The sequence below is a fragment of the Hoplias malabaricus genome, chromosome 3, assembly GCF_029633855.1.
Source record: "Hoplias malabaricus isolate fHopMal1 chromosome 3, fHopMal1.hap1, whole genome shotgun sequence".
Taxonomy (NCBI): Eukaryota; Metazoa; Chordata; class Actinopteri; order Characiformes; family Erythrinidae; genus Hoplias; species Hoplias malabaricus.
Genome location: NC_089802.1, coordinates 3,915,065 through 3,927,255, shown reverse-complemented (window position 1 = coordinate 3,927,255; position 12,191 = coordinate 3,915,065). Strand labels below are relative to the sequence as shown.

Here is a 12,191-nt window from a genome sequence, read left to right as displayed (position 1 = left end):
TGTTTGAGGATCTGGAAAGGGTTCAGAGTCGTGTGTGAGGATCTGGAGAGGGTTCAGAGTCATGTGTAAGAATCTGGAGAGGGTTCAGAGCCATGTTTAAGAATCTGGAGAGGGTTCAGACTTTTTTGATGATCTAGACAGAGTTCAGAGCTATGTGTGTGGATCTGGAGAGGGTTCAGAGTCGTGTGTGAGGATCTGGAGAGGGTTCAGAGTTGTGTGTGAGGACCTGTGAGGATCTGGAGAGGGTTCAGAGTTGTGTGTGAGGATCTGGAGAAGGTTCAGAGTTGTGTTTGAGGATCTGGAGAGAGTTCAGAGTTCTGTTTAAGGATCTGGAGAGAGTTCAGAGTTGTGTGTGAGGATCTGGAGAGAGTTCCGAGTCATGTGTGAGGATCTGGAGAGGGTTCAGAGTTGTTTAAAGATCTGGAGAGGGTTTAGAGTCGTGTGTGAGGATCTGGAGAGAGTTCAGAGTTGTTTAAGGATCTGAAGAGGGTTCAGAGTTGTATTTGAGGATCTAGAGAGAGTTCCGAGTTCTGTTTAAGGATCTGGAGAGAGTTCAGAGTTGTGTGTGAGGATCTGGAGAGGGTTCAGAGTCATGTGTGAGGATCTGGAGAGGGTTCAGAGTCGTGTGTGAGGATCAGGAGAGAGTTCAGAGTTGTGTTTAAGGATCTGGAGAGAGTTCAGAGTCATGTGTGAGGATCTGGAGAGGGTTCAGAGTTCTGGTTAAGGATTCGGAGAGAGTTCAAAGTTGTGTGTGAGGATCTGGAGAGGGTTCAGAGTCATGTGTGAGGATCTGGAGAGGGTTCAGAGTCGTGTGTGAGGATCAGGAGAGAGTTCAGAGTTGTGTTTTAGGATCTGGAGAGAGTTCAGAGTCATGTGTGAGGATCTGGAGAGAGTTCAGAGTTCTGTTTAAGGATCTGGAGAGAGTTCAGAGTTGTGTGTGAGGATCTGGAGAGAGTTCAGAGTTGTCTTCCACATCCAGTTCTTGGTCAGACTCAGGAGAGGAGTCTGAATGGATCTGTGAATGTGAAAGTTCGCTGCTCCTCTCTGTAGAGCCCCCGTCCTCCAGCTCTCGTTTGCTGACCTGAGGATTCTCCTGCAGATGTTTGACAAGAAACACAGACTCAGACACAAGCGAAAAGGTGCTTCATCCAACTGTGTGTGAGTCCCAACACTGATCTACACCGCACCTCCATCAGATGATAGGATCAGATTTTGGCCACAGTGTAGAGCAAGTGTTGGACAGTGTTTTTGATGCAAAGCAGTGCATGGCGCCCCTAGTGGAGCAGTTCCTGATGGTGAGTGAGCCAGTAATTCGAAATAATGAGGTAGCAACTTACACATTAATGAAAAATAAACTGGTGCCTTTTGTAATTATTATATTTTTGCGTCGGAAACAGACTTCAATAGAAACGCTCCAAAATTACTCCGAATTAAATCTTTACATTGATTTCCATTGAAAGTTATGTTTTTTTCTATCTCCTGTAAAGGTACTGTTATGTGTGAGTGTGTGTGTGTGTGTCTGTGTGTGTGTGTGTGTGTCTGTGTGTGTGTGTCTGTGTGTATGTGTGTAATAACCTCTTAATGTTTAATGTGTCATTGTTGTACATTCTGTGATGTGATTAAACGTACAGTAATTATAGAACATATATCTCTACACCTTTATAACGCGTGCTGTGTGTAATACCCACACTGACCTGTTTGAGGCGCCTCCACTTGGCTCTGCGGTTCTGGAACCACGTTTTTACCTGAAACACAAATAAACACAGAATAAACTCATCATCATGTTATCGGCGTTTCTCAGATCTTAAGCAGCAGCGCCACCCTTCGGGCCGGAGGTGCGAGCATCTGACGATGTCTCCCTTTCTTTCGTTTCAAATACATAATAATAACAATAATAATAAAATACTTATAATATATTTAGATTATCGGTGATTAACTGATTAACAAATTATACCAACGGTTTTAATGATTATTGGGACACAACAACAACAACAACAACAACAACAATAATAATAATAATAATAATTAATAAACATCATCATCATCATAACATTTGTTATTATTATTGTGTCCCAATCATTTTATTATTGTTGTTATTACTATTGTTATTGTTATTCATTTTATTATTATTATTATTTTTTATTGGTCATTCTTGTTATTATTATTATTATCATTATTAATTGAGTTTGGGAATCCTTCACTTTCCTGTCACCGGAACACGGCACTGATCGAAACCGTTCATCTGTTCATAAAAATAAAATAAATATAAATCTAACGCTGATAAAATAAACACGGAGACGCTTTAGATCTGTGACGTATTTAATGGTAACTTTAATACGGTCCTTAGATGGAAATATTTTATATTTATATTCTCATAAATATCATATATGTCTCTATTCTATTGCAGTAAATATTTAGAAAGCGTGTCGGTGGCTTTGAACTGTAACCGTTTTTCAGAGACGGAGATTTTTATTGGAATCAAAAATAAAAATAAAATCCATTGGATTTATGTAAAAAAAAAAAATTTCCTCAGCGCGCGCCTCCCTGAAAAACCCGAGAAAACACCTCCCAAAGCGGCGCAGTGACGCGCAAAACACGAGTATTACACCCAGAAGTGTTGTAGTTTAAAAAACACACTTTAAAAAATACACAGCGCAGACTCCGGGCCCATCGCTCCTTCACTTTAGATTTAATTTTTAAATTTTATTTTCCATTAAAGTGTTGTATATTAACGCATTAATTAACCTCGAGTTTATTATTATTATTATTATTATTATTTTATAATACTTTAATATTACATTATAAAGACAAACCTGATTATTACACGTTAACTGTTAAAGTAATGAACACAGGTTAATTCCCGCCAAAACAACAACAACAAAAAAATAATAATAATAAAAATAAAAACGCGCGCGGCTCAAACTGCTGAGAAATGAGTAAAATCTCGGGGTTTTATTTATATGTTTTTGAATATTTTATTGTTTTCCGAACGAATTAAAACGAAGTGAAGTTGCGCCAAAATAAACGGTTTAATTCCCGGTCCGTTTTATTTAAATAAATTTATTTAATTTATTAGCGTTTGGAAAGGTATCCAATAACAAAATGTCGAACTCAACAATAATATAAAAATAAACATCAGATCAGTCAACATTCACCCCTCATTAGAATCAACAGTCCTGACTTATAATGAAGTAAAAAAAAAAAAAATTAATTAATATAACTGTGGAATACGAATTGTAGGAAGAAATATTTAAATTTGAATTAAAATTAAAGTCAAATCTCAAAGTAAACATTGTTTTTTTTTCTTTTATCTGTTTATTGAGTTTTTCAAAGTAATATATAGTAAAATACAATGATAAAAACTATCAATAAATAAACTGGCCAATTAAAAAAGAAAAAAAAAAAAAAAAAAAAAAAAGAAAGAAGTTCCGGGTCCGCGTTTTCTGCGCATGCGTCATTATTTCCCATATTCAAGTTTCCTTTCTGAGTGTAAACAAATAAATAACAACACATTCTAAAGCAATCAAATAAAAAATACTATATTTGTCACTAATAAAGATATTAAATAAATCAATGAAGATATTATTGAAATTTATTTAAATTCACATCGCGTCAGTTTTCAGTTCAGATTTTTATTAACGGTCGTTTTTACTCATTTTTCATCAAACAAAAACAGAAGAGTATTTATCTCTCTCGGATTTCTCAGTTTTACTCCGGTGAAGTTGTACTGGTTCTGTTTGATTCTGGTGTGGTTTTGTTGGTTCTGATTAAATGTAAGTGAGGTTTGAAGGATTCTGTTCAATTCCAATGCGGTTTTATTGATTCTGCTTTGATTCCCGCGCGGTTTTGTTACTGTGTTTTAAATCTAATGTTTTCGTTCTGATTTAATTCCATTAGATTTTATTCCAGTGTCTTGTCCTCAGCAATAACCTGCTTTGGGTTTGAAGCAGAGGTGCGGTTGTGAGGTCCAGGAGCTGGATTTAGAACCAGGAACCAGAGCGCTGTTACTTTAAAGGGGTGGCTTCCCAGTCCGGGATTAGTCCTACATCCTTGGTGGAAAATCACTGTCCAGAATGCTGTGTGAACCAGGACTAGGATTTGGATCACTCCTTTTTATTTCTAGCTCATAGATTCTGCCCTGCAAAGACTGGTCCTTTGTTTGACCCCATACAGGTATCCCCAGGTGTCTCCCACCTGTCCCATAGGTATCTCCCCGGTGTCCCCCACGTGTTCCCCAGGTGTCTTCCAGGTGTCCCTCAGGTGTTACCAAGGTTTTCTCCAGGTTTCCTTATTTGTCCCCATGTGTTCCCCAGGTGTCCCTCAGGTGTCTCCAGGTGTTCTCCAGGTATCCCCAAGTGTCCCTCAGGTGTCTCCAGGTGTTTTCCAGGTATCCCCAGGTGTCCCTCAGGTGTCTCCAGGTGTTCTCCAGGTATCCCCAGTTGTCCCTCAGGTGTCTCCAGGTGTTCTCCAGGTATCCCCAAGTGTCCCTCAGGTGTTACCCGGGTGTTCTACAGGTATCCCCAGGTGTCCCACAGGTGTTACCCAGGTGTTCTCCAGGTTTCCCCAGTTGACCCTCCGGTGTCCCCCATGTGTTCCCCAAGGTGTTCCCTAGGAGTTCTTCAGATTTCCCCATATCTCCCCAGGTGTCTCCAGGTGTTCTCCAGGTACACCAGGTGTCCCTCAGGTGTTCTCCAGGTTTCCCCATATGTTCCCATGTGTTCCCTATGTGTCCCCAGGTGTTCCCAAGGTATCCCCAAGTGTCCCCAGGTATTCTCAGGTGTTCCCTAGATGTCCCCAGGTGTCCCCCAGGTATCCCCATGTGTCCCCTGGTATTCCCAGGTGTTCCATAGGTTTGTGTTACCTGTCTTTCGCTGAGCTGCAGTAGCTTGGCCAGTCGTTTCCTTTCAGGAGGACTCAGGTATTTCTGGGTCTCAAATTTCTTCTCCAGTTCCAGGGTCTGTTCATTTGAGAATCGAACCTGTCCTCCTTTTCTCTTATGGACCGGGCGCTGCAGAAATGGGCTCCACAGCAGCGGCTTCCCTGGAACAACAACAACAACAACATAAACAACAACAACAGCAACAATGACAACAACAACAATAACAATAACAACAACCGCTGTGTGACGGGATCAAGGCGCGTGGGCAACTTTAAAATGTGGGAATGAGATATTTAACACTGATTTAGAACTCCTTAGCACTATCCTTTAGAACGAGAATACACTCAGAATTCCCAACTGCAGGTGTGGAAAAGAGGGATATAACACACCACAACAGAGAGAGAGAGAGAGAGAGAGAGAGAGAGAGAGAGAGAGTAGGGAAGTGTTAATGATCTGAGGGAAGTGTAGAAGCTGTTGGTGGTTTGTGTTTGTTACAGTAACAACACACTTCACTTCACACAGTGTGTGTGTGTGTGTGTTGGGGGGTAGCAGGACTGGGGCAAAATTTCCGCCAATGTGTTTCCTGCTGCTTTATCAGCTCAACATCCTCCCTCCATCCTCCCTTCTCCCTCCATCCTCCCTCCATCCTCTCTTCTCTCCCTCCTCCCTCCATCCTCCCTTATCTCCCTCCTCCATCCTCCCTTCTCTCCCTCCTCCATCCTCCCTCCATCCTCCCTTCTCTCACTCCTCCCTCCATCCTCCCTTCTCTCCCTCCTCCATCCTCCCATCATCCTCCCTTCTCTCACTCCTCCAGCCTGCCTCCATCTTCCCTTCTCTCCCTCCATCATCCTTTCTTCTCTCCCTCCTCCATCCTGCCTCCATCTTCCCTTCTCTCCCTCCATCATCCTCCCTTCTCTCCCTCCTCCATTCTGCCTCCATCTTCCCTTCTCTCCCTCCATCATCCTCTCTCCATCCTCCCTTCTCTCCCTCCTCCCTTCTCTCCCTCCTCCATCCTGCCTCCATCTTCCTTTCTCTCCCTCCATCATCCTCCCTTCTCTCCCTCCTCCCTCCATCCTCCCTTCTCCCTCCATCCTCCCTTCTCTCCCTCCTCCATCCTGCCTCCATCTTCCCTTCTCTCCCTCCTTCATCCTCCCTTCTCTCCAAACTCCTCCTTCTCTCCCTCCTCCATCCTCCCTCCATCCTTCCTTCTCTCTCTCCTCCTCTATCTCTCCCTCCTCCCTCCTCTCTTCTCTCTCAGAAAACACTAAATAAACCACAGTAAACTGCACCACATTCACACAGTTACTGAGTCTGAGATACATTCTCAGTTTAAGTGAAAAAGTATAAAATAGAAATAGAATTTATAAATAAATATACATTTGTACACTTGCTCATATTATTATTATTATTATTATTATTATTAATATTAATATTGTTTTGTAAAATACAGGAACCATTCGGTAAATGATTGTTTTTCTGATTATTTTGGTTTAAATGTGAGATAAACTTTATTTAAATTTTGTGTCAAACACACGACAGAAGTCAAAGATAAAATGGGCTTTTATTTTAGAAACAGCTGTTGTTTTTCTCAGGCCGGGGACTGAGTTAAATCTGGTTTGGGGATGTTTTACAGAAACACAGAAACACACACACACACACACACTTTCATTTATGTTTAATGAGTTCAGATTTCTGCTTCATCCCCTGGCTGAGCTGTAAACACAGAGATGGACAGTGTTTCAGGGAGGACAGAGGACAGTGGACCGAAGACCGAGGTCAGAGGACAGAGGACAGTGGACAGATGACAGGGGACAGTGGACCAAAGACAGAGGACAGAGGACCAAGGACAGAGGACAGAGGACAGAGGGCAGTGGACCAAGGACCGAGGAGGTGAATGGAACCAGACGGGCCCTCACCTCCACTGTCCACTGTCCCCCACTGTCTACTGTCCTCACTTTCTGTGAGGGGCTTTTAGAGTAGGACGTCTGGCTCCATTCTCCTGGAGGGGGCTCATCAGTGAGGGTGGGGTCAGGGACTGTCTACAAATGTCCAGCTGGAGTGTAGTATAGTGTCCCAGATTGCAGCCTGTCCCAGCCATGCAGAGGTGTGTGTGTGTGTGTGTGTGTGTGTGTGTGTGTGTGAGGGGGGAAATGAGTGTTATCAGCAGAGCGGATCCCGGCTATCAGCGGCCGAGTGTTTCCTCAATGCGCCTCTATTGAGGATGTGGAGACAATAATCAGCGGCGCGCACGGCACCCTGGGAAGGGCCTGCAGGAAGCGCGCGCAGCCTTTCAAAGCACATCTGCTCCTATCGCGAGCTCAAGGTTTCCGCCAGGAGAGGAAAAGCGTCTCGCGCACACACACACACGCGCGCGCGCATACCTTACCTCACATCTACCCCACCCTCCCAAACAGGCACGGTGCGCGTGCACGCGAACATGCAAGCACAACACGTATACCCCCCCCCCCCACACACACACACACACGGCTCCTGCTTAATTCCTCCGTATTTAATCAGACTTTTACTCAGTAAATTAAGAGATTCTAATTAAAAAATGAGAGAAATTAGAGTCCAGTGAAAGAAAGGTTTCCTCCGCGTCTTTATCGCCCTCAACCAGTAAACAAGGAACGTCCCTGGACGTTCAAAATAGGTCTAAAAGTAGTCTGTCCGTCAAGGACATATTTTAAACGTCAATGGACGTCCAAAATCCATCTTAATAAGTTAGTTAAGTGGTGACCAATCGATAACGTCAGTGGACGTCCAAAACGCGTTTTATACAAGTAATTTATTTCGGGACCAATTAATAACGTCAACGGACGTCCAAAATACGTCTAATAGTCGTCTTTTCAATGTCTGTGTTTGGACGTCTTTTCAACTTTCATTTTCAACCTTAAGAGAACGTTGATTAGACGGCAGTCATTACGTTATTTCAACGTTGAATCAACGGCTAATTGTTTACTGGGTCAACATCCTTTAATCTCAAACATCCCGCCTTTATTACTGTGATTCCCTTTAAATAAAACAAACACTCTGAAAAATAAAGGCGCTACACGGGGTTCTCAGAGCGACGCAGTAGAAGAACCGCTGCTGGTTCAACAGAGAACCTTTTCTGCTGGTTCTTTTAAACGGGTAAAGGACTTTAAAACCGAGTGATTCTTAAAACCTTGAGAAACACACCCCTCAGACACACACGGTTCTTTACGGAGATGAAGGTGGTTCTGCTGTGGCTCCTTCTTTAAAAAGTGAATGTGTTCCCACTGTTTTTCTGACAGTCAGCATTTTACTTTACATTTAAATATCCACCAGTAAAAGCTTCAGTTTTAAGAGACAATTAATCGCAATTAATTTCAGCTAATTGTCTATTTTTTAAGAATTGCACTAATAATAATAATAAATTATATATATATATATATATTTGCAATAGTTAATGTTATGAACACTATTAATTAAAGTACTACTAATAAAATAATAAACATTTAATCAAATAATTAAGCTTTAATAATATTACTGTTTTATTATTATTATGTAATAGTTACTCCTCCTAATTATAATAATATTACTTTAACTAACACTTCTCTCTCTCTCTCTCTCTCACACACACACACACTTTACTTCTTTGTAGTCACAATTTAAAACAAAAGTAAAAAGGTCCCATTCTCCGTTCGTACAGCAACAAGAGATCAATATCCCCCTCAACACCACATTCTCCCACAGCAGTGTGTTCTCTTCTTCCTCCCGCTGTTTACTCCCAGTTACAGAGACTCCCAGATATCAGGCAACGTTAAACATCTCTCTCTCTCTCTCTCTCTCTCTCTCTCTCTCTCTCTCTCTCTCTCTCTCTCTCTCTCTCTCTCTCTCTCACACACACACACACACACACACACACATATTGTGTGTAAAAATTCTTCCTAATTCCATTTCCATGATTAAAGATTCACCTCTCAGCTCCAGAATTAAATAGAACGTTTAAAATTGTGGGGAAACTCAGTTCTCTCTGGTTTGTTTACGTTCAGGATGTCAGCGGCTTTTAAGGTGGAGCGGTGTGTGTGAGTAAGAAGCGACTGTATCTTTTAAGGTGGAGCGGTGTGTGTGAGTAAGAAGAGACTGTATATTTTAAGGTGGAGCGGTGTGTGTGAGTAAGAAGCGACTGTATCTTTTAATGTGGAGCGGTGTGTGTGAGTAAGAAGCGACTGTATCTTTTAAGGTGGTGCGGTGTGTGTGAGTAAGAAGCGACTGTATCTTTTAAGGTGGAGCGGTGTGTGTGAGTAAGAAGCGACTGTATCTTTTAATGTGGAGCGGTGTGTGTGAGTAAGAAGAGACTGTATCTTTTAAGGTGGAGCGGTGTGTGTGAGTAACAAGCGACTGTATCTTTTAAGGTGGAGCGGTGTGTGTGAGTAAGAAGCGACTGTATCTTTTAAGGTGGAGCGGTGTGTGTGAGTAAGAAGCGACTGTATCTTTTAACGTGGAGCGGTGTGTGTGAGTAAGAAGCGACTGTATCTTTTAATGTGGAGCGGTGTGTGTGAGTAAGAAGCGACTGTATCTTTTAAGGAGGTGCGGTGTGTGTGAGTAAAAACCGACTGTATCTTTTAAGGTGGAGCGGTGTGTGTGAGTAAGAAGCGACTGTATCTTTTAAGGTGGAGCGGTGTGTGTGAGTAACACTAAGGTCTGGGCTCTGGGGCGGTCAGTTCACTGCTCAGAGAAACACCAGCACTTTTATATGTTTTTCATTTGTGTCTAATTCCTTTGTCTGTCTTTATGTCTATCATCTTCTCTCCAGCTCCAGTCCACACTGTGAGTGAGGGAGCAGGTCTTGCACGTTTGTTATGGGTCCCATGCCCTCCTTGTTTTACCTGCAGTGTGGGGACGTCCTGTATTGACAGGACTGAGTGAACGGAGGGTGGAGTCCGGCCGGTGGTGAGCAGTGTGTCCCTCAGGGAAGGTTCACAGCGAAGGGTAGAGGATTAAACTCCCAGAGTTCACTGTGTTTCCTTCTGTAAAAATCACAAGGATGAACCACGAGGCCCTGAACTGCACTGACATGGCTTTACACTGCTGTGTGTGTGTGTGTGTGTGGTTGGGGGTTCTGCTGGTAGTGCCGTGAAAAAAATTACCTTAGAATTTATTTGATTTATTTTTACATCGAAATGTTGCTTGAAAATGAAATCATCCACAAACATAATCTGAGAATGAATACGTTACACACTTTGTATCTGGAAGCAGATCATTTAATTTAATGCAACACTGTGAAGTAAAAAAAGGTTAGAGTAAGTCTCTGAGTTCATCTGTGCACCGGGGCACACTGCTTCTGCCCAGAACTCACCCCATGTGTAACTCATCACTGACCCCTGGGCTGAACTTGTTGGTGCCCAGCTGGGCTGCTCCTATTGGCCCCACAAAGCATGAAAACTAGCCTGTGTGTGTGTGTGTGTGTGTGTGAGGCTTTGAGTGAGAGAGGGGTTTCGAAATAGACAATAACTTCCGCTTTGGTCAGTCTGGTCGACGTTTATTAACCACATGAGCTGTTGGTAAACACACACACACACACACACACACACTGGGTGGGATTTCTCTATAGCTCGTTATTTTCACTGTTACTAAATATGACACCTTCCTCAGACTGAATCCATCAACACAATGCAACAGGTGCTGTCACATCCACACAACCGAATCCACACAGACTCAACACCAACCACTCAACACTGTCCACTCAACACCAACCACTCAACACTGTCCACTCAACACCGACCACTCAACACTGTCCACTCAACAATGACCACTCAACAATGACCACTCAACACCGACCACTCAACACCATCCACTCAACCCTGACCACTCAACACTGACCACCACTCAACACCATCCACTCAACACCTTCCACTGTGACTTTAATCCCACACTGTAACTTTAGTAACACACCGTGACTTTAATCACACACAGTAAACTTTCTGTAACTTTGTAAAACTTGTAAAACTTTGATGAACACTTACCGAGCGGCTCGTGCCTGATGAGTGCGTGCGCGTGCAGCGGGTAAAGCGCGCCCCCGAGCGCGGCGGCTGCGGCGGCGGCGGCCAGTGCTGCGTGGTGCGCCAGCGCAGGGTCCGTGCACGCGGGGCTCCGCGGCGTCGGCGGGAGCACGGGCGCGGGCGCGTGCGCGTGCACAGCGGCGAAAGAGGCGTGAGGCGGCGCGTGCACCGCGGTGAAGGAGGAGTGAGGAGCGTGCACGGCGGCGAAGGAGGACTGAGGCGCGTGCACGGCGGTGAAGGAGGAGTGGGGCGAGGGTAGCGCGTGCACGGCGGCGGGGCCGCGCGGAGGAGGCACGGGGCTCCTGCCCAGAATGTCATCGATGTAGAAGGGCGTCGGGCGCGCGCTCTGGAGCGGCGTGGGCGCGCACAACGGCGCGGGACGGACCGCCTGCGGGTACTGCATCACTTTCTGCGCGCGCGGCACGTCCGAGTGTGTGTGTGTGTGTGTGTGTGGGTGTGGGCAGGTTTATACGCGCGAGCACTGTCCTACTGGCTCCATAGAGTCACGCGCAGTGGGTTCACTGTCTCTAAAGCAGCGCGAGGGCAAGAGGAGGAGATTAATACCCTGAACAGAACAACTTCCTCGCGCTCTGATTGGCTCGAGAGAGAGAGAGAGAGAGAGAGAGAGAGAGACATTAGGATGCACCTGCGCGAGAGAGGTGTATATTAACACTAATTCCTGGACTATAACAACAACAACAACATAAAACAAATACAGTTATTATTATTATTATGTATTTATTATTTTTGATTATTATTATTATTATTTTTACACAGATCTGAAGACTTTATTCTTTCTTTATTTCTTCTGTGTTTTTAAGACTTTGTTGAATGATTTCGGGGTTAATTTAGTTCTGTGTTTACACTGTGTTTATTGTGAAATGTATTCAGTGAGAGTTTGGCGCTGGTTGTTTATTGTTGATATATTTATTATATTTATATCTGTGTTGTTTACCGCCGTCACATTTGTTATATTTTGTCCGTTTGTATCTTTGTTGTTTGTTTTATAAATTCATATAAAATTTTAATCTGTAGATTATTTGTGTGTTGCTGGTTACAGCTGTGTTTTATTGATGTTGTTTATTTATTATCAGTTTGTTTATTTGAATTTGTGTTAAATGTTAAATTTATAACTGTGTTGGTGTGATGTTTGTTTATGTTTTGTTTGTTTTTATTTATGTTTTTGATTGATACTTTTGTTCCTTTGAATCTAGTTTATTTGGAAATGTATTTATGATCTGTGTGGTTTATTGGTTCATTGCATTAGTATTTCGTTTGTATTATCCTCT

General features: G+C 43.2%; 1 protein-coding gene across 1 annotated transcript; it reads right to left on the bottom strand.

The window, feature by feature from the left end:
- Positions 1-788: 788 nt before the first annotated feature.
- Positions 789-11,305, bottom strand: hhex (hematopoietically expressed homeobox). The gene is made up of 4 exons (XM_066666570.1): positions 10,867-11,305; positions 4,862-5,040; positions 1,695-1,745; positions 789-1,093 (listed from the first exon to the last, which is right to left on the bottom strand). Exons 1-4 carry the CDS (start codon positions 11,303-11,305, stop codon positions 926-928), a joined length of 837 nt encoding a protein of 278 aa, XP_066522667.1. The 3' UTR covers positions 789-925.
- Positions 11,306-12,191: the final 886 nt, after the last annotated feature.

Bases quoted from the DNA above. Each gene is read 5' to 3' on its own strand.
- hhex (XM_066666570.1), bottom strand. From the start codon at position 11,305: ATGCAGTACCCGCAGGCGGTCCGTCCCGCGCCGTTGTGCGCGCCCACG. The intron at 1,746-4,861 runs GTAACACAAACC...TTTGTGTTTCAG, and splicing joins TGCAGCTCAGCGAAAGACAG to GTAAAAACGTGGTTCCAGAA. The intron at 1,094-1,694 runs GTCAGTGTGGGT...AAACATCTGCAG, and splicing joins AGTGGAGGCGCCTCAAACAG to GAGAATCCTCAGGTCAGCAA.